At 44.0% G+C, this 26,292-nt stretch overlaps 2 protein-coding genes across 4 annotated transcripts in view; both read left to right on the top strand.

The window, feature by feature from the left end:
* TSPAN33 (tetraspanin 33) lies at positions 1 to 17,001 on the top strand. The gene is made up of 8 exons (XM_074267963.1): positions 1 to 246; positions 8,571 to 8,628; positions 9,843 to 9,970; positions 10,415 to 10,489; positions 12,463 to 12,558; positions 13,462 to 13,590; positions 14,183 to 14,344; positions 15,037 to 17,001. The coding sequence occupies exons 1-8, from the start codon at positions 142 to 144 to the stop codon at positions 15,136 to 15,138; spliced, it is 855 nt and encodes a 284-aa protein (XP_074124064.1). The 5' UTR covers positions 1 to 141; the 3' UTR covers positions 15,139 to 17,001.
* Positions 15,259 to 26,292, top strand: part of SMO (smoothened, frizzled class receptor) — a 26,418-nt gene continuing 15,384 nt past the window's right edge. The window contains exon 1 of one of the 3 annotated variants that reach the window (XM_074267961.1): positions 15,259 to 15,347. Coding sequence is in view for 1 of the 3 variants with exons in the window: in XM_074267960.1 (XP_074124061.1) it covers positions 25,761 to 26,088 (328 nt within the window). In the remaining 2 variants the exon portion in view is untranslated. Of the gene's footprint in view, positions 15,348 to 23,655; positions 23,755 to 25,713; positions 26,089 to 26,292 lie in introns of those variants that run through there. The other 2 variants (XM_074267962.1, XM_074267960.1) reach the window with 2 other exon arrangements.

Here is a 26,292-nt window from a genome sequence, read left to right as displayed (position 1 = left end):
TCCTTTCCTTTTTCCGGGCCATCCCACCGCTGCCCAGCCGCCTCGCTGGGCGCGCGATTCCCGGGTCCCGGGGCCCCGCGGGAGCGGGTGGGCGGGACGGTGGCCGGGGAATAGGCCCCCCGGGGGAGGCGGCCGCGGGCCATGGCCCGGAGGTCGGGGCCAGCGCCGGCGGCCAGTGGAGAGGAGTTCTCCTTCGTCAGCCCGGTGGTGAAATACCTGCTCTTCTTCTTCAACATGCTGTTCTGGGTGAGTCTCGGCGCGGGGATCTGTGCGCTCGCTGTTTGGAGGCGGTGTCCGAGCTGTGGCGGGGAAGAGCCACGGGGAGCCTCGGGAGGAGGGAGAAGGCGGTGGCTGGGGCTGGGGGTTGCCACTTGGGACCATCCCATCCGGGCAGAAAAGCTGGGGCGGGATCGTTTGGGGCGCGTCGCGGTGGGATCTCGGATCCCCGAGGAACGATCCCATCGGGGTTCGCGTCTGGCTAAAGGAGCTGAGTTTGGTGAGGGGCCGTGTGTGCAAGCCCGCTCTGAGGGGGAGGTCGCCCATCGGGTCTGAGGTTAAACGGGGGACTTCCCGGCTTGCAGTCTGGAAGAGAATGCACCGGGGAAAGGGAGGAAAAGATGGCATTCCCTTAGAGAGGGGGTTGTGTGCTGTGGGGCGGAAACATTTCTGCTGCCCGACCCGCGCTGTGGCCTAGAACAGGGATGGCCCCGGGGTACGAGCGCCTGACTGCCTCACCTGTTGCCTCCCCGTTCTCCGAACGGGCTCCTTCGATCTCGGAACTTCAGGCTTATCTAATTCGGAGCCCCAGCGGGGTCCAGACAAATCCCGGTTGGCCGGAGTTAGACCGGCCATGTCTGGAGGTTAGAGAAGTGTATGGCTGCATATGAACAGGAGCGGGGCTAGTGCGGGAGACAGAAATTCCCCGTCCGGACCTGCCACTCAAAACGTGGAGGGGAGTTCTAGTACCTCAGCTCCCGAATGCCTGCCGGGCCTGCCGGAAACGAGCCTGCCCGGGATGTCCCTCCAAAAGTACCCGGAGTGACCCTTCCCTGCTCTGGCCATTCCGATGAATCTCCCATGTCTCCAACGCTGGGCTTTCCCTTTGTCTAAACCCAGCTTTGCCCGGGTCCCAGAGCTCAGACCTGGGACACAGAGGAAGCGAGAACCTAGATTGTTACCGGAGGGGGGAGGGGGGGAGGCACACACACACACACACACACACACACACACACACACACACCAGAGCTCAAAAAAAGCTTCAGAGGGATCTGACTATGGAATATAGATAAGAAAAATAAATGTTAAATGCTGGACTTGGCATCAGACTTGAATCAGACCATGGAGATAGCCGGGAAAAATCCCAGTGGTTCAGAGGATGAAGTTTAGCTAATTCAAAGGAAGACATTCAGGGATGAAAGACCACACTTAGTTACACCATTTTAGACCTTTAAGGAACCTTAACCATAAGTCAGTGGGCCGCCCCGGCTTGTTTCACAGATAAGATATCAAAGTCCGCAGAGGGCTCTGCCCGTGTCCCAGCCCGCACTCGCTAGCGGCCCAGACCAAGCTGAGACGTTTCCTGTGCCTTTCTTCCGAGCCTTTTCTCCTACCTTCTTGCCTCGGAGTAAATAAAGCGCCAGTCTAGGGCCGGAGCGCCCCGATTAGTGACCATTTAAGGGTTTATACTTACACGGCTCTGGTGCAATCTGGGGAGGCATTGAAGAGAAGAAGGCCATCCCTTTTCACCGCATAGATAATACAGGGTCCTTGCTGGACTCCACACAGCGTGGGGCTGGGGAGGATTTTTTACTTCAGCCCTTCCCTGGAAGGGACTGATGCTGCTGCAATCTCCCTTCCCCTTCAGATGGCTATTTTGCTGGGGGCAATGGGTCCAGCACTGCCATGGCAATGATAACCCTCCGTGGCTTTTTCTCCCAAGCACACACACACACACCCCAAAACCATGTTCTAGCTTCACCTACTCTTTTGCCACGAGCTCCTCTTGGGTTTCTCAGCAGTTTCTTGGCCACAGCTGTTCTCCCCGGTGGGCATAGCTCAGTGAGTCTATTCTGTTGTCTTTGTACTTTCCCCCTTCTCTCCCAGCTGGGTTTGAGAGCCTCATAAGGAGGGAGCCTGCTGAGCTCCTCAGACCCATTTAGCCATAATCTGTTTAGTAGCAGAAGGAACTTGGAGCAGCCAAATTGGGGGAATTTGAGTCAGAATAATGAGTGCTTTTCCTCAAATCTCCCGTAGTCTAAGGAGAAGTCACAAATTCTAAAGTCTTTGGTTCTCTAAATTCTCTTTGGCTTCTTAAACTTTTCCCACTCAGGACCTCTTTTTGCCTAAGAAATTTATATGACCCTGAGCATATAAGTATACAAAATAGGTATAGAAACCAAACATTTACTGATATAAATCATAATTTTGTGACCCTCATGCTCGGTTTTGAAACCTAGGGTCATGAACCACAGTTTTAAAAAACCAGGCTTTAAAAAAAGAAAGAAAGAAAGAAAGAAAGAAAGAAAGAAAGAAAGAAAGAAAGAAAGAAAGAAAGAAAGAAAGAAAGAAAGAAAGAAAGAAAGAAAGAAAGAAAGAAAGAAAGAAAGAAAGAAAAAGAAAAAATAAAAAACCGGTCTTTTGAGTCAAAGTATCTCCTTTGTTTCATTTTATCCCCTTTAAGAGAAAAGAACTCCTGACAGCTATTTAATGATTCCACTCTAGCACAAGACCTCAGTCTCTGTTTCTGGAACAAATCTCTCTATGACCTCTTCTGTGGAGGTATAACCTTTCTAAAAGGTATGTTAAAAATGTAATAAATGATTCATCTCCCCCATCCCTGGGCTAGGTTTTGCCTCTACCTCATTGATTTAGGCCCCTAAATGAAGATAAAGGAGAATGGTGATCTTCCCGTTTCCTACATAGTGTTCTGTCATTCTACCAGTAGAGTTCACTGGAAACAGCTGGATTTGGTACCAAAAAAACTAGATGTTTCTGTCTTAATCTATAAAACGAGGAGCTTAGAGATGACCTCCAAGATGGCCCCTTCCAGCTATGATTAATTAGGATCCCTCTCTCCCTTATGCCCGAAGGATCCAAAAACTAGTAGTCCCGGCCAGCATGTTTCACAACCAGAGTATGTTCTGACCTCTTCAGGGGGCAGGAGGAGTATTTGGGTGCTGTTTGTGTCTGTGCTTGGAACATATTGGGAGGGCAGCTCGTGGCTACCACCGTGGAGGCTCCATCCCTAGGAACTACCCAGAGTCTGACCTTGGCTCTCCAAATGTGGAGTCTGGACCCAGAGTACCCTGCATTATTATTTCTTTTGCTTAGAAATGCTTGAGTCTGTCTCCCTGTCTTGGCTCTGTTTCTCCCCCATTGTTGTTTGTTCCTCATCTCTGTGTCTTAGAATTCCTAGTTTCTTTCAAGAAATATCTCAACTGCCTGTTTCTACATGAAGCCTTTTCTAATCCTCATAGCTGCTTAGTGACTTTCCCCTCAAAAAATGATCTCATAATAATTTTATAGATAGCTACATATGTATTATCTTCCCTGATAGCCTGTAAATTCCTTAAGACCAAAGATACTAAGTAGGTAGGGAGACAACAGATGCTTGATACAAACTTATTGGTTATACTCTCCTGTATATTTATGATCAGGCTGTTAATTGTTTAGAGGTGATATCTCCTTCCCAGGATCCTGGAAATTATATATAAGGTTCCTAGTTCAGAATTAACTACTACCACCTTTTCCTCCTGCATTGGTGAAATGCAAAGGTTGGAAGTGGAATAGGGAGATAAAAAGGAGAAAGAAGATATGTATTTATCAGCCAGATGCAGAGGCTGAAGGTGGTATGCTGAGTATTAATCGGGGAGCTTGACCCTGCCCTGATACCCACTGGTTCCATCTGCCACTCAGAGATACCAATTGGAGTAGGTTATTAGACATGCTTAGGATGGTGAAATAAATTAATGAACTACCTGCTCCAAACCCAGGATCTCTGACTCCAAATTCATTGTTCTTATCACTACAACGAGAATGCTAGACTGAGGTCCTGGGCACAAAAAAACCAACAAGTCCACTTCTCAAGATGACTAGTATTAGGCCATGAATAACCCCCATAGAATGAATCATTCTGTTAAGAATGGTTAAGAAGGTATTATATATTAAGAAGGTGTCATTCAAAGATCCACTAGAAAAGCAAAGTCTTGAAACGGTCAACTGGACAAAATAGGAGGACATAAGGAAGAGAGATTACTAACCTTAAAACATGGGTACACAAAGAATAGATCATCCTTAAAAGTAATTTTCACTGTAGTCTAAAGTTCATGAAGAAAATGAGTTAGTCACAGGGCCAGGAATCTGAATTGTACCCACAAGGGCTAGGTCTTCCAGGAAGGATTATATTATGTACAAGCTTGGTACCCCCCTCCAGTGCTCTGCACACAGTAGGGACTTAATAATGTTGGTGAGATGTTAAACATACTTCCACAGCTTTGAGGTCTCCTTCCTGTGGCTCTTCTTCCATGAGTAAGCACCTATTGTGTGTGGAACGGGATGATAGGCACTGGGAAAGGTGAAAGTTTAGAAGAGGTTCCATTTCTGCCCCTATGGAGCTTTGTGTAGTTCATAGTTAACAGTTTCTTCTATTCTTTCTCTACATTGATCTTTCCCTCTTCACAGGGTGGGGTTCTCTGACTCTGTTACTTATTTTGGGACTCTGGGAAAAAGTGGAGGAACAGGGATTGCACAAAAGAGCTTGGACTCAAAATCTACCTTCTACTTCCTGCTTTAAACTGAAAGGGAGCTGGGCACTCAAGCTTCTTTCAGAAGCCTTCAGCCCCACACAGTATGGCGTCCTCTTCCCTCGCTGGGAGTTACCAGGGGGTTGCCCCAGGCTCCAGACATGCTGGCTCTTTGCCACCTTGCCTCCAAAGGCCACAGGCACCAAGCCAACTCTTGGTTTTGCCTTACTTCCCTCTCCTGGGGGAATGGATGAGCTTGTGGTGTGCTGGCAATGTTTAACAACTGGATTTCTAGGGGAAATAATGTGCTCATAACACACTTTTAAGTTTAGGCTGCATCATTCACATTTTCTGCATAGCTTAAGTTAGGCAATCAATAAAATGATAAATTAAGTCCTGACATAGTGCTACTGACTGTGAAGGTATTCACCTTGAAAATTTAACAATCGGCTTTAGCTCACTGTAGGATGAGTCTTTTCCCAGGGCCAGAATCTTCAGTGTATTTTTCCAACTAGATTCTAGGGAGATTCTGTGGATTTCCTCTTCCTTCTCCTTCTGGGGGAGAGGGGCATAATGCAATGATTTTTTAAATGCCACTTGAGGTTACTGTTGAAAGGCTTCAGAAACTATGGTGGGAACTTCCCTTGGGAGATTTGAAAGAGAAAGCTTGCAAAGTGAAAAAAATGCTGAGTTTAGACCTAGAAGACCTGAATTCAAATGCTGGCTCTGTCACTCCCTGTATCACAGTAAATAAATCCTTTGGGAGAGCTAAGTGGTGCAGTGAATAGAACACTAGCCTTGAAATCAGGATAGCTCTTCTGGAGGAGTTGTGTTTTGGGGTTTGTTTTTTGAGACAATTGGGGTTAAATGACTTCCTCAGGATCATTCATCTAGTCATTAAGCTTGAGGCTTAATTTGAACTCAGGTCTTCCTCTAGCTATTGCAGCGCCTTGATGCTCCTGGAGTTTTTGAGGTCTCTCCCTTCATAAAGAAGTATCCCTCCTGGGAAAGTAGGCCCAGAAAAAGGTAAGACTTGCATTCCCACAGTAAATCCAGTTGTCTTATTGTCCCAATCTAGCACCCTACTTAGTCTCCACTTAGCTGCTGCTTCATAGAGCCTTAAATTCTTTGTGAGGCTAGGCGAGTAAATCTCACCTTAAAAAAAAAAAAAAAAAAAAAAAAAAAAGAAAGAAAAATTCAGAATTGTAGATAAAGTCAAGGATTGGTCTTTTCAGCCCTTGAAAGGATTTTTTTGTTTACGAAAAGACTGATGGACTTTTAGGGCTGAAAAACACCTTAAAGATCATCTGGAACAAACTCATTTTACAGAAGAAGGTGTTGTTAAGAAAGGTTAAGTGATTCTTTTAGTTCATACAGCTAGTTAATGGTAGAAGGGGGACCTAAATCCAAATCTCCTGTCCCTGCTTTAGTGTTCTTTTCACTGAAACACATTGCTCTGAGAAGTTCTTGATGAATTTTAATCTCTGACTCAGGAAGATGGATGAATGACTAAATACAATGGGACAAGAGAGGACAATCGGTTCACCATCACTTATATAGTAACTTGGAAATGATCTGAGTTGAGCAAGTTTGATTTATATACAATTTTTCACAAGAATATCTTTTTTTTTTTGCTGCTTAGGTATATCTGTGAGATAATAATAGTTTGTACTTATATAACATTTTACAGTTAAAAAGTCATTTACATGCTTTGAGAGACTTAAGAGTACTGATCAACACAGTGACCAATCAAGATCAAGAATAAGACATATTTTGGGGAATGTGGCCAATGTAGAAATTTGTTTTGTTTGATGATTTACAAGGATTTTGTTTTTCCATAACGAGAAGTGACAGAAAGCAGATTTTTGTTAGTTTTTTTTTAATTATATTTATCCGTAAAATAAGGAAACATTTTCTCCTTTTAGCAAAGGTAAATCACTTGATTAAGTCACACAATTAGTAAATGGCAATGCTTGAACTAAAATTTAGATCTTCTACCTCTTAGAGGGGAATTTTCTCTCTCACACACACTGCTTCCTAAGAAGTTTGTTCCCAGGAAGATTTCCTTATAGCCAGATATGTAAGATAGAATCATCAGCAGATTCTGTTGGCATTTTTTATCTTTAGCCTAAAAGGTAGGGACCTTTCAGAATGTTCTAGTGGGACAAGTGGACTGAAAAAGACAGAGGGAGATGGATAAATGGCTCCAGGAAGGAGGCCTAGAGATGACATTAGGGACCTGATGTAAAAGAAAAAGTCGGTATTTGCTTGCTTTTGCTGCTGCAGACCCTGAGTGTGTTTCTGCATGAGAGGAAGACACCCTCCTGTCATTCCCCGAGTCTCCCTCTTCCTCTATATCACTATAGACTTATAAATGGAATTACAGTGAATTACACTGGGATAATAGCATCTCTAATTTGGTACTAGCTATTTTTAGCTTTGCTGTGTCGGGACTACTTAGCCAAAAGTTATGGATCTCAATTAGACATGTAAAAAAATTCAAGGAGAATAAGAACATGGATTCAATAGAAATAAAGAGATCAATTCTCAAAAAAGTGTCGCATGAAGGCAGAGCCAAATATTAAAGGAAAAGAATTGGGAAAGAGTCCCTGAAAGAAGTAACTGGGGGGATGACAAAATCCCCAAAGAGGTAACTGTGGGGGGATAATAAAGTCCCCAAAAGAGGTGACTGGGGGGGGACAAAAGTCCCTGAAAGAGGTAATGGGAGATGACAAAGGGGTAAAAGAACGGACCAGGAATGGATCTCTAGAAGAAGTAAGAGTGATTGCAGAGAGCAATGAGAAGTGAAAATGTTATGTCCTTTGGTGTCACCATTGTGTTGCTGCCTGAAGGTGCCTATAAAGAAGCTTCTTAGAAAAATGACTTTGTGCCTTGTGGTCCAGTCTGATCCAGTCCTTAGAGGCCAGCTTCCACACCCTTTGTCCCTTCTACCACTTCCAAGACTGCCTTCCTCAGTAGAGGGAGGGGCTCAGCCAGCAGCAATCACCCCAGAGCTCCTTGACCCCGTCCCTATTGAGTTGCTTGAATTCCTGCTGCTGAGAACTCCCTTCAGCCAGATCTGTGCCCTAGCCATCACCATGGTGACAGCATGCTGCTGCTTAGCACCAGCCTGGGGACTGGGCAGATTGAAGGGGAGGGGGTGTATTAGGAGGGACGTGTTCAATAGGGCTGTTCTCACTTTCACTAGTAGAGGACAGGAAACGCTCCTACTGGAGCTCCCTATTAGACTCCATTTAGCTAAGTCCCCCTGGGGGCAGCCAGGAATTTAAGTTAGGCAAATTTTGCCCACTCTGAAGCCTAATTTTTCATACATAAACACATTATCTGGTTCATCTAGCTAACTTTCCACTCTCCCCTGAGGGACCTCCCCTCCCCTTTAGCCCATTGCGACTGGTTCAGATCTAAGGATGCCCTTACCTAAGAGGTTGAGTTCTCTCTAGTTACTAGAACAATGACAATCAATGTTGATTTAAGGTCTGTAACTTTACATGTGTTATGTCATTTTGATTCTCGTAGCAACTCTGTGTGCTAAGTACTACAAGAGAATATTGTAGTCATTTTAAAAAGGAAACTAAAACTCAAAGTAGTTAAATGACCGTCTGAACAGGTAATAATAAGGACAGGATTTGAATTCAGGTCCTGATTGTCACTAATTATAGCAGCATTTGTACTCCATGATATTGGGGCTTTTCGTTTCAGGAATCTAAAAGTTTACTTCATTGTCTTGTTCTTAGTACTCCTCAAAACTGGATTCTATTTTAGCGTTCTTGGGCCCATAGTCTAAGTGTCCTTTTTTTCTCTCTCTAGGTAATCTCTATGGTACTGGTTGGAATAGGAGTCTATGCACGGCTAATGAAGCATGCAGGTGAGTTCAAAGACTGTTCCCTCCCTATACAGGCTCCTGACCCTGTCCCCTTTCCAGCTGGTCCATATATTTCTTTTTTCAGCTCTTACTCTTTACCCTAACCCATCAGGAGGGGAAAGGGCTTATAGGGGACATCTGTCTGACCAACAATGAAGGAGCTACTCTGGGTAGAATGCCATCCAGGCTTGTCAACTCTCCTGGAATCTTTCTTTTTTTTTAATTTTATTTATAATTTTTTGACAGTATATATGCATCAGTAATTTTTTTTATAACATTATCCTTTGTATTCATTTTTCCAAATTATCCTCTCCCTCCCTCTACTCCCTCCCCTTGATGACATCTCCTGGAATCTTTCAAGGTGCATCCAACTCCAAAGCATAAGACTGAGGTGGTCAGGGGTTGGGAGCAAAGTAATTCTATCATCCTAGTAGTGAGGTAACAAGATCTCGCCATCCTAATGGAGACACATCTCCTAGTAATAACTCCAGCAACTGAAATAGGAAGAGCTTAAAAGCCTAATGTTATGTGGAAATATGTTTAGAAGAATGGCTTATGTTTAACTCCAAAAGTATATATTTATATAAAATATATAGCAAATATAGAGTATATATTTTATATATTTATATTTAAATGCACATTGCTTCATTAATCATGTTGAGAGAGAATCAGAGCAAAAGGGAAAGATTTTTAAAAAACAACAGAAAAAAGAAGTTTACATAGCATGTGTTGATTTATCTTTTTCTGAATGCAGCTGGCATTTTCTGTCCAAAGTCTATTGGGATTGCTTTGATAAAAAGTATATTTCTTAACTTCTTGGAGAGAAGTCTCTAGTTATATGCCACGTTCTTCTGTTCTTAGACCTTTCCTTTTCAGTACTTTTTTTCAGTGTGCTTTTGAAAACACTGATTTAAATGAAGATGTTGAAGATATCTTTATCAGATTTGGAGGTGGAAAGATAAAGTATAATTTTTAAAATGAAAAAAAAAAAAAAAGCCTAATGTCATTCTACTTTCCATCAGGGAAACCATTCCCCACTGCTCCCAATCTCCACTTGCCAGACCAGACCTAGAAGAGTGGCTCTCTGCCACCCCCTTGTGGTGGTCAAAACAGGGACTTATAAGCAAGTACCAAAAATGACTGTCAGGCTTGGCAAAGATGGTGAATCTCAGAGCAAACAGGAATTGTGAGGCAGGTTATATTATGTGTCCCCTCAGAGGCAGCTATGGCCTGCCTGGCAGTGGACCCAGCCATCCTGCTAATCATAGTGGGCATCCTCATGTTTCTCCTCACTTTCTGTGGCTGCATCGGATCCCTTCGGGAAAACATCTGCCTCTTACAAACGGTAAGTACTCTTTGGGGAAATCTCTCTCTTCCAGTATATTTCATACTGTTAAGGGCCAGGGCTCCCAGATTCCATTCTGAAATCTCTGTTGATTTCTTGATTACCTTATTCCCAGTTTTAAATTTAAGAGAAGACCCCTTTCTCCTTTTCCCCAAAACTCACAGTAATTATTCATGCCCCATTCCCCTCAAGTACACTGGGTATTATTATATCTGCAGTTAAAAAGCCATGGCTCCCTGATGGACATAGTAATCTTAGAAAAATGCGGCATAATAGTCCCATTGCTCCCTACACTTAAAAGGCAATTCACTCAAAAGTCAAACTATCACCCTTATGTTGTCATCCATCTTCTTGAAAAAGAAAGGATGAGCAACAGCAGTTTACAAGAGTGGTACCCAGACTCAGTAACAAGCAGCTCTCTCTCCCATCCCTGTCTTCTCACAGTTCTCTTTTTGCCTCACCATCGTGTTCCTGCTCCAGTTAGCTGCCGGAGTCCTGGGCTTTGTTTTTTCAGACAAGGTATTGGGGGAGTGGGAATAAAAGGGAATCTTTCATGTTAAGGAAAAAGAGAGAGGAAGAAAATGGTCCTTTCCATTCTAAGCTTTCTTAGCCTCAGTTCTCCATTTCCTAAGCAAAAATTAGCCTTTAGACATTCTAATTCATACCAACTGACCAATAACCAAAACTACTATATTTAAAAGTGGTTGGAGGAGGATTGTTTGTTCTTGGAATAAGTTTTATTTCCCAATCTGGGGAATCCAAATTGTAGGGTTGAGATCCCAGAATTTAAGAGGATGCATCCAGGGTAAAACTAGTTAGTAAATTTTTACTGCAAATAGTTGAACAAAATGCAGAAATTAAGTTGTTAACAATTGAGTAACTCAAGATTTTCTACATCTTTGTTGACAAAATGGGGGAAAAAATGAAATAGTAGGTCAGCCTGCACTGTGGGTAGAAGAGCTGCTATTTTTTTCTTTTTTATGTTAAACATGTGTAATTCTTCTATACATATTTCATACTGCACAAGAAAAATTAGATCAAAAAATCAGAAAAAATGAAAAAGAAAACAACTATAACAAAAAAGGTAAAAATATTAGGTAGTGATCCACATTCAGTTCCCACAATCCTCTTTCTGGATACAGATAGCTCTCTCCATCACAAGTCTATTAGAATTAGAGCTGCCATTTCTTATATATATATATGTATATATATAAAGGCTTTTTTTTATTTTCAAAACACATGCATAGTTTTCAACATTCACCTCTGCAAAACCCTGTGTTCCAAATTTTTTTTTCCTTCACCCCTAGATGGCAAGTAATCCAGTGTGTTAAACATGTTCTATTCTTCTATACATATTTCCACATTTATTATGCTGCACAAGAAAAATCAGATCAAAAAGGAAAAAAATGAAAAAGAAAACAAAATGTAAGCAAAGAATAACAAAAAATGTGAAAATACTATGTTGTGTTCCACACTCAGTTTTCTCTCTGGGTGCAGATGGCTCTCTCCATCACAAGTCTATTGGAATTAGAGCTGCCATTTCTTTTATTCCCCCCAAAGATACATTGGTATTTGTTCAATATCTCCTGAAAAATCTCCAGTTTCTTAGCATGACCTTGAGAGTCAACAAGTATTTTTTGAATGTCTACACACAAGAGTGCCTCAAAGGTAGAATTGGCTTTCTTTAGAAAAGTGACAGAGAAGGTAGTTTATAAGAGATCTCTGCCCTCAAGGAATTTACAATCCATTAAAGGAAAAAATTGTACACAAATAAACTATAATACAAAAATGGGATTATGTGAAGTTCATCCTCCATTAAAATTTTCTTCCTCTGATGCTTTATTGCAACATGAAAGTGATCACCCTGTGTCATACAAAACAAAATTCTAGGAGGTTTTACAAATCTGGGAAGGTCTCAAGTTCTGACCCAGAGTTAGACTATATGTCTGTCATCTGAGGACCAGCCTAGTTTGGTTAGCTATCACTAGCCTGAAGCTATGATCTGCACAGGTGGACCTACATCAATGACATCACATTTTAGAGATATAATAGTAAATATTAACATAACATTTTAAGGTCTATGATGCATATTACATGCATCAGCATTCATTAAGCACCTACTAAGTGCCAAGTGCTGTGCTAAGCAGTGTAATAGATAGGTACTCCTATAGATGCTATTAACCCCATTTTATTGATGAGGAACCAAACTAAGAAAATTTGTGATTTAGTCATGATACACAGCTAGTGTCAACAGGATATGAACCCAGGTCTTTTTACATTTAAATCCAGTATTCTAGTCACTACACTTTGCCATTAATTAATTATTATATTATTATATATAATATATATTATTAATATATAAATACAAAAAATTCAAAAGGAAAGTAAAAATAAATTTTTGAGATTTCAGAATCCACTCTCCCTTCTGGAATGGTGGAAGCAAGAGGGGTGAGTATCTTACTGTACCATCTCTCTCCTTGTGTATCTGACAGGCTCGAGGGAAAGTAAGTGAAATCATCAACAATGCCATTGTACACTACCGAGATGACCTAGACCTACAGAACCTCATTGACTTTGGCCAGAAGGAGGTATGGATTAGACGGTGACTTAGTCAACTGGGAAGCCATGGGCAAGAGCTCAGCTGACTCTAAAGAATACTCTGGTTCCATCAATTTTTTTTTGCTCCCCACTTATTCTTCATAGGTTCCATCAGAGGTCTATGCAAACAGGTGCTTTTGGGGGACAGAGTAATGCTGAATCCTACCCCATATCTGAAATTTGACTTTGGAAGATTTTATTTGCTTCTGTTCCATATTCTTGACTTTCACAATCAATTTTCGGAGTTTTTTTTTTAATAGATCTTCTTTTTCTGCTCCCATATTTAAGAGTTGTCCCGTCTCCCATTCTTTGGATCCCAAGAGAAAATCTGCAGCATTAGATTTTATTTATTGGGGGCAGATAGGTGGCGCAGTGGATAGAGCACCAGCCCTGAACTCAGGAGGACCAGAGTTCAAATGTGGTCTCAGACACTTAACATTTCCTAGCTGTGTGACCCTGGCCAAGTCACTTAACCCCAGCCTCAGAGGAAAAAAAAAAAAAAAAAGATTTTATTTCTTTAGAAAACATTTTCTGGAACACCTACTGTGCTAGTTATTGTGGATTCTACAAAGATGAATAAAAGTCTCTGTCCTTAAGGAGCTTAGAATTTAACAGGGATGACATGTGTAAATAATTCATTCAGGACAGAATTTGAACAGTGATATAGATGAGGCATAAAGTATTATAGGAATTAAGGGAAGTAGAGATCACTTCCAGTTGCATTGACCAGCAAGTGCTTTAGCTCACAGAAATCAGAATCCTGGCCCATATAAGAGTTTCTGAAACCAGTAAAAACCTAGTATGGATTTGTGGAAGGTTCTGAGTTCTTAACATGGTTCTCCTCTGTGTTCAAAATGGCTAATTCTTAACTGCATAGATTGGTTTCTTTGCAGTTCCACTGCTGTGGTGGAATCTCCTATAAGGACTGGTCCCAAAACATGTACTTCAACTGTACAGAAGACAACCCCAGCCGGGAGCGATGTTCTGTGCCTTACTCCTGCTGCTTGCACAAGTCCAACCAGGTGAGCTGCCTTCCTTATTGTTTCCTCTTAGCCAGTGATGACAGACAGGGCAGCTATTGGTTGCAAATTCTAAAAGATCCAGGGAAATGATTTAAGGGTGGTCAGCTCTCTGTCCCCCTACCTAAAACTAGGCTTCTTCTCACCTAGGACAAACACTAAGTGAGACCTTCAAATGTGATTCCCATTGGCCAATTCCTTTCTCTAGGCCAAGGGTCTCATGTGGAGGAATAGGGGAAGGGAAGAGAAGGAGAAAATGAGGAAGAGTGGAGGGAGAAAGAGAGGGAGAGAAGGACCTAGACATTCACAGAACAAAAGGAGTTGGATTTGGATTGAGAACATTTTTTACCTAGTACTTTCCAAATGTATCCCAGAACCCTTGTGGGGTATGTACAAGATGGGCTGCTTAATGACTACCGTCTGAAGTGGGAAATGAGTGGGAATTCTATTTGGTTTTTCATCTCCCCAAGTTTTTTCCCACCTTTCACTTTCTCCCCTTCCCTTTCCCCCGTTTTTTCTTTTCTTCTCTCCTTCCCTTGCCTTTATTTTCCTTCCTTCTCTTTCTTTTTTCCTCCTTTTCTCCTTCTCTCTCCAGGCAGTAATCAACACCATGTGTGGCCGAGGTATGCAAGCTCTTGATTACTTGGAGGCTGGTAAAGTCATTTACACCAATGGCTGCATTGACAAGCTAGTCAACTGGATCCATAGCAACCTCTTCCTCGTTGGGGGCGTGGCACTAGGCTTAGCCATCCCTCAGGTAACCCATCTGGTAGAGTTTGTGAATTGGGTTAGGATAAAAGAAGTCCTAATTCCTCTAATATAGATAGATAGATTTGCTGAGGCAATTGGGGTTAAGTGACTTGCCCAGGGTCACACAGCTAGTAAGTGTTAAGTGTCTGAGGCCAGATTTGAATTCAGGTCCTCCTGACTTCAGGGCTGGTGCTCTATCCACTGCACCACCTAGCTGCCCCTACTAGATAGTCTAGAAGGTTGTATCAGGGCTCATTTACCTCAGGAAATCAGCGCTAGGGATTAGTGCTAAGAAATTTTTTTATAAGAGACTGGGGCATTAAGGCAAGGAACAGTGCTGGCAGAAAGGGAACAAGCATTTATTTAGTGCTTATGTGCCAGGCATTGTACTAGGCTCTTTTCATAAAAATTACTTCATTTGATTTTTACCCTGGCAGAAAGGTGCTATTATTATCATCACCATTTTACTATTGAAGAAACTGAGGCAAAAAGAAGTTAAATCACTTGCCCATTGTCACACAGCTAAAAAAGTTTCTAAGGACACATTTATGCTAAGATTTTCCTTTCTCCAAGATTTTTATTCTAACAGCCAGAGGCCCTTGCAGGATTGGTGACCTGGGACTCAGTGGTAGAGATGGGGATCGAGGAATAGGGCCTGAAGGAGTATTATTAAAGACCGAGTTCCTTTGCCTCTCTCAGCTGGTGGGCATCCTGCTGTCTCAGATCCTTATCAGACAGATCAAAGATCAGATCAAGTTACAACTCTACAATCGGCAGCACCGGGCTGACCCGTGGTACTGAACACCCATCCATTCCCCCACCAGAATGAAAGGTGGGCATCATGGACCGACGGCACTGGGCTGGGCAAGAACAGATTTGGATTCTCCTTGCCCAGTAACAAGCAAGCTCCAGACAGGCAGACCAAGGCAAGCCATGCAGATGGCCTTCATCGCAGAAGGATGGTCCTCCCTCATCCTGGGCTGTGCCAGTTTTCTGAGAGAGGTTTTTTGGTTGGTTTGGTTTTTATTTGTTGGGTCTGTATGGGGTGGGGTGGGGGGTTAAGTTACATTTAAACAAAAATGTTTTAGGGGATGCCAGTTGCACAGAGTTGCAATGGGACTGACTTCTTCCTCATGCAGGAACACAATAACCAAGCCCAGCCTTCTCTGTCCCTGGACACTCTCAGACTAGTGCCAACTAGATCTGGGCACGGGAGGGAGTTGTAGCCCCTGCCCTGGGTCCAGCTGGCATGGTACCAGCTCCAGAAGCTTGACTGAGGTAGGGGGGGGTAGTGATCGCAGGAGTCAAATGGGGACAGTTATGTATGTGTTGGGTACGACTGTGGAAAGGGATACATCTGCCAGCTCCCCGTTCCGTGTTCCCCCTTAGACAATCGGAGCCAGCTCCATCCTGACCCCTCCCTCATTCCCATGGAAATATGGTAACAAGAGGGCAGGGAAAGCTAAAAAAAAAAGTTGGAATTATGCTGTCCCCTTTGGCTTGTGCCTGGGGACCCTCCCAGCAGCAGCCGAGAAGGAGGACCCCTCTGTCTCTCGCCTGGCACTTTCTCCCTGAGCGGGCATTTCTTGGGCACTTGGGACAATTACCTCCTCGCCGCCCGCATCTCCAAGCACTAAGACGGGCGTAGTGCGCGTTCTGCGCCTCGGTCTTTATGCAGGGTAGGACGGAGGAACCCCGAAGCATTACACAAGGAAATGCATAAAAGCGTTCATCCGACCCCCGGGCCTGGAAGCTGGGAGGAGGCTGCCCCGGTGGAAGCGGATCTCGCGCCCGGCCTCAGTCCCCGGGAAGTGATCTCTCCCCGTTATCCATCCCCCGCCCCTCCATCTGGGTACCCCCATTCTCTGCCATTGCCAGCCCAGCGTTTGAGATGGCCGGGGTTCTAATTATCCCAAGGGGCGTCTTCTACGTCTCCAAACAAAACTAATTTCGAATCACTTTCGTTAGGAAAATGCCATTCAGCACTGGGGGGGGGGCGGGGGGGGGGCCGGGAAATCCAGCCCTCCGCTCGCCGGTCCAGCCCCTCCGGCGGGGTGCGGGCGAGGATCTCCCGCCGCGCTCCGGCCAGGTCTGGCTCCCGCCGTTGGCGGAAGGCTTTGCGCGGGCCCGCTCCCAGGCTTCGCCGCTTTCCGCCCCCTGCTCCAGGCAGATGGAGGAAGCAGGCCCGGAGACCGGGGTTTGTGCGGCCTCCAGCGGGAAGGGGGGTGGCAGGGTTACCATAGTCTCCCGCGGAATGGAGACGCCTCCCAGTCACCCGGGCCTCCGCGGCGGGGCGTGGGCGGGAGCGGGGGGCGGGGCCGCTCCGCCGGGCCAGCACAGCTGGGACTTGGTGGGTGGTCCCGCCCAGCACATCTCGCCCCTCCCCCGGGCTCCTAGATGGGGGCGGGGGACCCCGGCCGAAGCCCACGCGCTTTCTTCCTCCCTCCCCTTTCTCCTTTGGCGTTCTGGTGCTCCAGCTCCCTCCCTGCTTCCAAGCCCGCAGTAAAGTCTTTAAAAAGTCCTAATACAATCGGACATAAAATAAGGCAGAAACAGGCGCGGTGAGAAGTGGGCAACGGTGGGATTTTTTTTTCCTGGCGAGTGTGGTGCTGTTGACCAGGCTGAGAAGGGAAGCTCGTACAATAAACGTTGAACGGGACCGGACATTTTTATTTTTGGTTCCTTTTCCTCCTAAATCTGCTCTCCCCGCCTACCAGAGCCCCTCCTGATCCTTGAGGGACACCACACCTTGTGGCCCATAGGGGCACCTGGCCTAGAATCCGGTCTCTATGGCGAACGGGAAAAACAAACGACAAAAACCAACCAAGAAGGGCCCTTCCTTCCAGGGGTGGGAGTGGAAAAACATTTCTCGGGGTAAAGCTCGTTGGGGCCGGAGGACAGAAACTCTGCTTCTGCTGCTTCTCCATCAGCAAACTTGCTGGAGCCATTTGGGAATAAGGGCAGCGCGTGTCTGCTTCACTTTGGAAACCTTAAGTTCCAACTTGACTGCTTTGTTTTTTCTGGTTATTAATGCTAAATATACATTTCTATATGAATCATGTTGGGAGAGAAAAATCAGAACACGAGGGGAAAAAAAACAAGAAAGTGAACACAGCATGTGTTGATTTCCATTCAGTCTCCATTACTGGTTCCTCTAACCAGAGGAAAAATAATTTAGGAACTGGGACAGTTGAAACGAGCCCCGTGACCCTGAATCCCAGTCCCGAGCTTTGCTGCTACTTCGCCTCCTATTATGGGTGGTGGGGGGAGCCTCTTCACCCCAACTTCAAAGTGACGGTCCTGGGGAGGAAATAATACCCCAAAGCGGTAGAAGAAAGGTGTTCTATATGACCTCAGGTCTTTCGTCCCTCACCTAACCATGCATCTCGGCAGTAGTGTCCAACTCTTTGGGACTCTCATGGGATTTCCTGGCAAATATACTAAAGGGATTGACAATTTCTTTCTCTAGCTCATTTTACAGAGGAGGAAACTGAGCCGAACAGGGTTAAGTAACTTGCCCAGCGTAAGATTCCAGGCCTGGCACTTTATCCACTGTACCACTTAGCTGCCCCACCACCATTTCCCTAGACCTTATGTGTTTAGTTGTATGCAGATGTCTTTTTTTAAAATATAATGTTTTTATTTACCAGATATTTGCATGGGTAATTTTACAGCATTGACAATTGCCAAACCTTCTGTTCCAATTTCCCCCCTCCCCCCCCCTAGATGGCAGGTTGACCAATAGATGTTAAATATGTTAAAGTATAAATTAAATACAATATGTATTGGACTTTGAAATAGTGTACAATTAGCCTGTGAAGGAAATCCAAAATGCAGGCGGACAAAAATAGGGGTATTGGGAATTCTGTGTAGTGGTTCATAGTCATCTCCCCGAGTTCTTTCACTGGTGCAGATATCTTGTATGAGTTTGGGGAGCTAGAAAATTAATCATGCTTAGCTTCTCCAAACTTAGCTAGACTGATCTTCATATAAGATACACAATCCATCAACAGAGCAGAACTTGGAAGGCTTTGCAGCTTAGAGAGACTTGATAGAGCTTGTACTCCACAAGATTGCCTCCACTCCTTTATGAGACAGTCATAAGGGAAGAACTCTGTCCTTTTAAGTAGATTTGTATTCATTTTCTGGTTACAGATGTTTTTCCCCACAAGAAAATGCTTGATGAAGGCAAGCTATAACATAATTCCACAAGGTTCTGTAATATACTTAGGTATATAGACTTTAGTTTAGGAGTTGGAGGGAGGGTTTTTTTTTTTGTTTGTTTTGTTTTGTTTTTAATTTGGAGACCACTGGTCTCATCACTGTCTGAAAATGTGGAACATTCTGACATCCCTTCTTCCAGTTCAGCTATTTCCAGCAAGGTCAGTCAAACTCCTGAGCCTTTCACACCATCTAATGCAAGCTGTCCAGCACTGGTTCTGGTGGATAGATGAATCAGGGACCTGTGGGAACTGGCAGAATGCTGGATGGCTTACGGATAGGGGTCTGTGAGTCTCATTGTAGCAACTTGGCTGAGAAGTTAAAGTAGGCTCTAACCAGAGACAATTTGCAGAGACTAAGTGGCTCATACAGGAAGTCTGGTGAAACTAAAAAAGGACATTTATAGTATTTTCCATTTTCCCCCAATATCATGAAGACGGGATTCTGGACACACAGAAGATGCTCAATAAATACTGACTCACTCCCTCTCTTGGGTCTTCTGCCTGACATAATGTACTGTGTGGATGTGTTAATATTGGATATGGGTTTTGAGGGCCACCTTTATTGTCCTCCTAGCTGAAGATGGAAAACCTATGCACACTGAAAGGCATTCATTGCTTTATTTCTTCCCCTCCCTTGGGACTAACCAAGTCAACAAGGATGGGGAGAAATTTCAAAACAAGAAATCCATGATTTCCTGACAACCAGAGAAGCAACTGTCTTGAGAAGACTATTCTTTCCCTAAAAAGCCATAAACTGAAACATTTTGTATTCCAGAAATTATTCTGGGAGTCAACAGATGTTCCATACCTTGGTATCTAATGCATCTTAACTTGGTGGAGTAGGAAGAGAATGAACAATATCATCTGGCGGGCATCCTGGAAATCAGGGGCCCTGGGTTCTATTTATTATCTGGATCTACTCAGTGACACAAAGTGCGTAATATTGTTTTCAATCTGATGGGAGCTGGAAAATTACTTTGAATAGAAGAAGAATGCAGCTGCATTTAAGGATTATGGTACATTGCAGGTACAAGGGATGTAAAATGCTGTCTCATCACAGCTGAAGTCCACAATTTCCTCTTACCCGTCCAACTTGGCATGAACTCATTCCCACCTCCTCATGAGAATGGAATTGATCAGAACAAGAGAGGACTGCTAAGAAGACCACTTTCTGTTTTGAGAATGTTGGTATTAGCTAAATTGTAGATGAATAACCTTGACATTTAGAGAAATCTCTGGAAAGGCAATTAAAATAGATTTGTTAGTATGGTCCCATTAAGATATTCTTTTAGGAGACAGAAAGAGAATGATGAGAAAAGATGGGACAGGTTTTTTTTCTATTGGAACTATACAAGAGATCCAACATCCTGGGCATGACAGATAATTACCAAGAAGTTATGGCTGAGCATTATAGTACCAATGAGTTAGTCTTCTGGGAACGTAAAAAATTACTTTGAATCAAGGTAGAATGCAGCTGCATTTACAGCACATGAAGCCAACCTCTGCAGGTGTTGTGTGTGGCTGGCTACTTACAAGGGGGCTACACTGGAGCTTGGTCAGGCAATCTGAACCAAGAATAGGACATCAGAGTTGAGGTCAGGTCAAGAGACCTGCAGGAAACCAGTCCTGAAAAAGAAGGTCTTAGATGACAATAATAACAGGCTGATGGTGGAAAAGATAAATACATCTTCCATATGATGAGCTGAAGTTGGATAGACCAGGAGGGTGTTCGTTAAATCAGGGGTGAGGCAAAGGAAGCAACAACCAGGATTTATTCCAAAAGGGCAAGTTACAACAACAGAGCTTTGCCATCAAGTATTGCCTTTTAGCAGGGTGTACTGTACCACAGTTTTCAGGCAGCCCTGCCCTGGGGCCCATAATGCATCCTGGTTTTAAAGGTAAAAAAATGGTGTGGGGGATACCAATACAGTACTGGACAATAGCTTCAAAAGGTTCAACTCAGGCTTTCTCCAAACCTGTTTTGAAAGGTGATGTTACATTTTCAAAGTGGAAAGGGATTGGCTAGGTAAGGAGTTTTTCTATTGAATTCATTAATTCATAGGATCATAGATTAGAACTGGAAGGGATCTTAAAGGGCAACAAGACTAAGTTCCTCATTTTACAGTTGAAAAAATTGAGGCTGAGGTGATATGATTTGCCCTGAGACTCACAGTTAGTAACTAAGGCCAGATCCAATTCTATCCATTATTCCACATTGCCTCATCCCCAAACCACTTGGCTTGTTGCTATTTTTTCCTTTTACATGGTTAAGGCTAAGGACCTGTCCTAGGACACCTCCAACAGCCCCAGGCTTGGATGCTTTCATTGAACATTTTCATTAGGCTATCTAATCATAAGCTCAAATTTAATATGTTTTAAAGTTGAACTAATCACCTATCTTCACTTGACCTCAAACTTATTTCCTCTCCTGAGTTACCAATTTTGTCAATTCAAGGATATCACAATTTTCTTTTTTAAGTATGAAAACATCTTTAATTTGGATATTTTCCTATTAACTAAGTGCTTTCACTTATATTGTTTTCTTTAATGCTGATAAAACTCAGTTGCTGACATTTTTCACCGAACAGAATTTGCATTTTTATTTTTTAAATAGTATTTTATTTTTCCAATTACATTTAAAGATAGCTTTCTGCTTTACCTCCCCCTCCACAAAACAGCAAGTAATCTTGATACAGGATAACCCAATTTTCTTAGTTATTCAGATCCAAAACATTAAAATCATTATTGGTTCTCCATTTATTTCACCCTTCACATCTAATTCATCACTAAGTCCTATTGCTTCATGATGCCTCTAGAATTTACTTATTTTTTTCCATTATTATCTGGAATTTTTACCAGTTTCTTGATTGACCTCTCTGTTTCCAGGCTGTGCCCTCCAAAATATTCTACTTGATTAGTATTTTGTGTTTTGATCATTGATTTTTAATCACTTGCCTGCTCAAAAATTTTCATTGCTTCCTTGGTACATATGGAACTGAACCCACACTTTCCTGTCTGGAATTTAAGGTCCTCCAAAACCTACTTCCATCTTATCTGTCAAATCTACTTCCATCTTGTCTGTCCACTTGGTCTTCTGCCACTCCCCTAAAGCCAGTGATTTTAGGCTTTTCCATTACATTTATTCACTTATAATGGCTTTCGATGTACAACCATCCAAAGTCTTTCTCTCTCTAAAAGTCCAGTTCAAGCTTAACCTGCTCCATGAAACTTTTTCCAATCAGGTCACACTGATGCTTCTACCTCTGAAATTCTGTAGCACTTATTACCATTCATTCATTTATTCATCCATATACTAGTTATTTATCAAGCACAAGTAAGGTGCATTGTGGAAGAAAAAACATGTAAAGCATGATCCCTATAAAAGTTATGATCTTTGCATCGTTATTAGTCTGTCTCCCAAGCATAGACCCAATGAAAAGGAAAAATTCTGAAAAGCAAAACTATATTCAGTTCTTAGGCCTTAATAGAGATATACTGAATTGAAATGAATCCCTTGACATTCTCCCCTCTGGGTACCAATCATTCATAAGAAGATGGCTGGGGTTAGGGATGCTTGTCTGTGACCAGTCATGGCTGTAGATTAAATAATTGGTTCCTAGAGGACCAAACTATCATTGATCCCAAGAGTAACTTACTTTAGTTAAAAAATTTAAGTAACTGAGTTAACTCAAATATGAAATATTATTAATATTACATAGACAGGAAAGGAAACTAAGTCCTAGCCTAGAATTTTCTCCAATTCAATAAACTTTGATAAGAAATATCTACTATGTGCCATATGAATAAGGGAAGATTGTTACAATAGATAGTGGGAGGTCTGAAGTCAGGAAGACATGTTCTTGAGTTCAAATCCAGACTCAGACATTTAATAGCTGGGTGACCTGAGGCAAGCCACCTAATCCTCTTTGCATCAGTTTCCTTATCTGTAAAATGATTTGGAAAAGGAAATGGCAAATCACCGTAGCATCTTTGCCAAGAAAACCTCAAAAGAGATCGTGAAGAATTAAACATGACTGACTGTACCACCAATGCCCTGTGTATGCCCATGTTGCTTCCAATACGGGTTACCCAATAGACAGAAATATAGAGTCTTCTAAGTGTTCGGATTTGTTCAAGGCATTGTGCTAGGTGCTAGGGATGCAAAGATGCATCAGTATTTCCTCTCCATAAGCTTACAAACTAAAACTTATAGAGAGGAAAGACCAGGAGACAATGTGGTGTACTGGAAAGTACAGCTGTGTGATCCTGGGCAATTCCTTAAATTTCTGAGCCTTAGTTTTCTCATTGTAAAATGATGGAATTAGACTAGATCCTTTCCAGATCTAAGGCTGTAGTCCTGTCAATCTACAAAGCACAAAGCAAAAGGCTTATCAATATGCTAAGGGAAATTTTTTAAGGGAATCTTTATTTTTTTATTTTATTAATTTTTATAATTATAATTTTTGACAGTATATATGCATGAGTAATTTTTTTTGTAACATTATCCCTTGTATTCATTTTCCAAAATTTCCCCTCCCTCCTTAAGGGCATCTTTAAAAGAGTGAGAGAAACTTCTTTCAGCTGATGCAGTCAGGGAAATTTTCAAGGAAAGCCACTTTCAAGGAAAGGCATTTGACTTGGATCCCAAGGGATGGCCTGCTTAGAAAAGCAAAACATTTAGAGGCCATTTTTATAGAAAAGATAAATGCTATACCCTTAAACTTCTGCATGGTGAGATCCAGCAAGGATGACCACAATGGAAATGAACCGAAAAAAGATTTTAAACACAATGGAAGCAAACTGACAAGGGAGAAGAGCAGGGAACAGCTGTATCCGACTGAACAGTCTGAGATGGGACTGCCTTCTTTTGGACAAAGACAATTGGCAGCCCCTATGTGGAAAAGGCAAAACTACAGCTATGGCTAGTACAAGTGACAATAGTCAAAACCAAAGGGGAGTCTTCAGTCATGTGCAGGGATAGAAATATCCTGGTCCTTTTTATTGTCTTTTTTTTTTTTTTTTTTTTTTTTTCTGTTAGTTACACACATGGGTAACAGTAGCCATAGCAGTAGCAGTAGCAACAGCAGAATTAGGGACTACAGAGGCCATTTTTCTCATTCCCTCAATTTTACAAATGAGGCAACTGAGGCCTGAAGAGATCCAGATCCAAAAGTCACACAACTAGAAGAAAAAGGTAGGTTTTGAATTCAAGTCATTTTACTCTACATCTAAGTTTTTTTTCTTTCTTTTTTTAAAATTGTTTTGTGTTAGCTGCATCTTTTAGTTTAAGAAATGTGTGTGATTTCCAATCCCTCTATTTTTGTCCACCTGCATTTTGGATTTCCTTCACAGGCGAAATGTACACTATTTCAAAGTCCAATTCTTTTTGTTCAGCAAAACAACTGTTTGGACATGTACACATATATTGTATTTAATTTATACTTTAACATATTGAACATGTATTGGTTGACCTGCCATCTGGGGGGAGGGGAAGGAAGGGAAAAATTGGAAAAAAAGTTTTGGCAATTGTCAACTTTGTAAAATTACCCATGCAAATATATGGTAAATAAAACAATTATTATTTAATTGAAAGAAAGAAAGAAAGAAAGAAAGAAAGAAAGAAAGAAAGAAAGAAAGAAAGAAAGAAAGAAAGAAAGAAAGAAAGAAAGAAAGAAAGAAAGAGAAAGGAAGGAAGGAAGGAAGGAAGGAGGGAGGGAGGGAAGGAAGGAAGGAAGGAAGGAGAGAAGGAAGGAAGGAAGGAAGGAAGAAAGAAAGAAAGAAAGAAAGAAAGAAAGAAAGAAAGAAAGAAAGAAAGAAAGAAAGAAAGAAAGAAAGAAAGAAAGAAAGAAAGAAAGAAAGAAATGTGTGTGAGTGTAGAAAGGGAGAAAAAGAGAGATAGAGACATAGAGAGAGACAATGACAGGGACAGAGGCAGCCTGGCCCACAGCAATCTAGGTCCACCTCTCTGCTCACACACACACACACACACACACACACACACACACACACACACACACACACAGCACTAATGTATGCATTTCCCTTTCTACTACTTGTTGCCGGAATCCCATTGAACAAATCACTTATTCCTCTCAGCCTCTCTTGCCTCCTCTGTAAAATGAGGAGTAAAATTCAATCAGATCTGATCCCGAGGTCCTTTGACTATAAATCCGTGGGGAGAGGAACTGCAGAGGAGAAAGACCAACTGAAAAAAGCAGCGCTGGAGTGGAACTAAGATCAGGGAGTCAGTCCTAGAGGGGAGGGTGGATGGAATACAGAGGTTGGCTCCCGGTGTCCAGGCCCCTCTTCTCTCCACCAAAACTCTTCTGAGACAAATCCCCAAACTGTGATGGAGGAAGAAGTATCTTCGCCCTCGCGAGTCATCGGGAAGTGGAGAAGAATCCGAATCCCAAGTCTGACTCTACCCTCTGGCTCCTTACAGTTCCTAAGCTAAAGCACTCCTCCGGGAAGCATCTCCCACCTCTCCGGCCCTGCTGTTTGGGGCGGGCAGTGGAGAGAGTAGTCTGATTCCCCTTTTCCCGGCCCCCGAGACGGCGGGGCTACCCCTGCCCCTCCCCTCTCTCCTTGCTCTTCCCTCCCCTCGCTCTGCCCGTCCCTCCCCCGCGGCTGCTAGTTAAGGGGGGCCGGGCTTGGCTCGCCGCGGCCCGTGCATTCCTGAGACCCGAGCAAAGGCAACAAAGGAGCCGGGGAGCCGGCGGGGCTAGCTCGGGGTGCAGCGGGGCGCTCGGAGGGGCCAGCCAGCGGCTCGGTCGTTGGAGGGCGGGGGCGGAGTGGGGGGTGGGTGGAGGTTTGTCTAGAATTCGCAGCCCACGCACAGCTGTGTTTGCTGGGCACGCTGGAGGCTTTTATGGTAGGAGGGGGATGAGATCGAAGATCGGGGGCCCGGCGTACTCCAGGAGCTGAGAGAGATTTGGGGAGCAAGGCGGAGGGGTGGGGGGCCCCGCATCGGGGCCCGGGCCGCTGCCACCCCAACCATGGGCCGCCAGTTACAAAGTTTGCAAAGTTGGGCGCGGAGGGGTCGGGGCGCGGGCGGCGTCCAGGGGGGGCCGGAGCGGGGCTCAGGGGACTCCCGGGAAGTCTGAGCGGCGGCCCCGGGACTTCGGCTGCTCGTGTGCGCTGCCGGGGGGTTCGGGGAGGGAGGGGGCCGTCTCTCTTTCTGCTGAGTTGGCGGGTTTGGCCATGGCCGCGGCTCGGCCCGCGCGGGGGCCGTCGCTCCAGCTACTGGGGCCGAAGCTGCTGCTGCTGCTGCTGCTGCAAGGGGGCCCGGGCCAGGGGGCGGCTGTGAGCGGGAACGGGACCAGGCCCGGACCCTGGAGCGGGAGAGCTAATGGGGCCGAGACTGGCCCGCCCCCCCTGTTGAGCCACTGCGGCCGGGCAGCCCCCTGCGAACCGCTGCGCTACAACGTGTGCCTGGGCTCGGCGCTGCCCTACGAGGCCACCTCCACGCTGCTGGCCGGGGACTCGGGCTCCCAGGAGGAGGCGCACAGCAAGCTGGTGCTCTGGTCCGGTAAGCGCGCAGCGCGGCTCGGAGGCCGTTGGGGTGAGGAGGGGGATCGCGGTGCGGGAAGCGGTGAGGGGGAGATGGGAGGAGAGCGCTTCGGCATTGAGGTCCCGCTGCATGCGGGAGGCAACAGATTGGGGGAGGGGGCGCAGGGGAGTCCGAAGCAACTCACCAGCCTACAGTAGTTTTTTTCATTGAAGAGGCAGGTTA

This window comes from Sminthopsis crassicaudata, chromosome 5, assembly GCF_048593235.1.
Source record: "Sminthopsis crassicaudata isolate SCR6 chromosome 5, ASM4859323v1, whole genome shotgun sequence".
Lineage (NCBI taxonomy): Eukaryota > Metazoa > Chordata > Mammalia > Dasyuromorphia > Dasyuridae > Sminthopsis > Sminthopsis crassicaudata.
This window is presented reverse-complemented; position numbering and strand designations above follow the sequence as displayed.

Excerpts from the sequence above, each read along its gene's own strand:
- TSPAN33 (XM_074267963.1), top strand. The coding sequence starts at position 142 with ATGGCCCGGAGGTCGGGGCCAGCGCCGGCGGCCAGTGGAGAGGAGTTC. Across the intron at positions 247-8,570 it reads TCTTCAACATGCTGTTCTGG|GTAATCTCTATGGTACTGGT; the intron begins GTGAGTCTCGGC and ends TTCTCTCTCTAG. Across the intron at positions 12,559-13,461 it reads TTGACTTTGGCCAGAAGGAG|TTCCACTGCTGTGGTGGAAT; the intron begins GTATGGATTAGA and ends GTTTCTTTGCAG.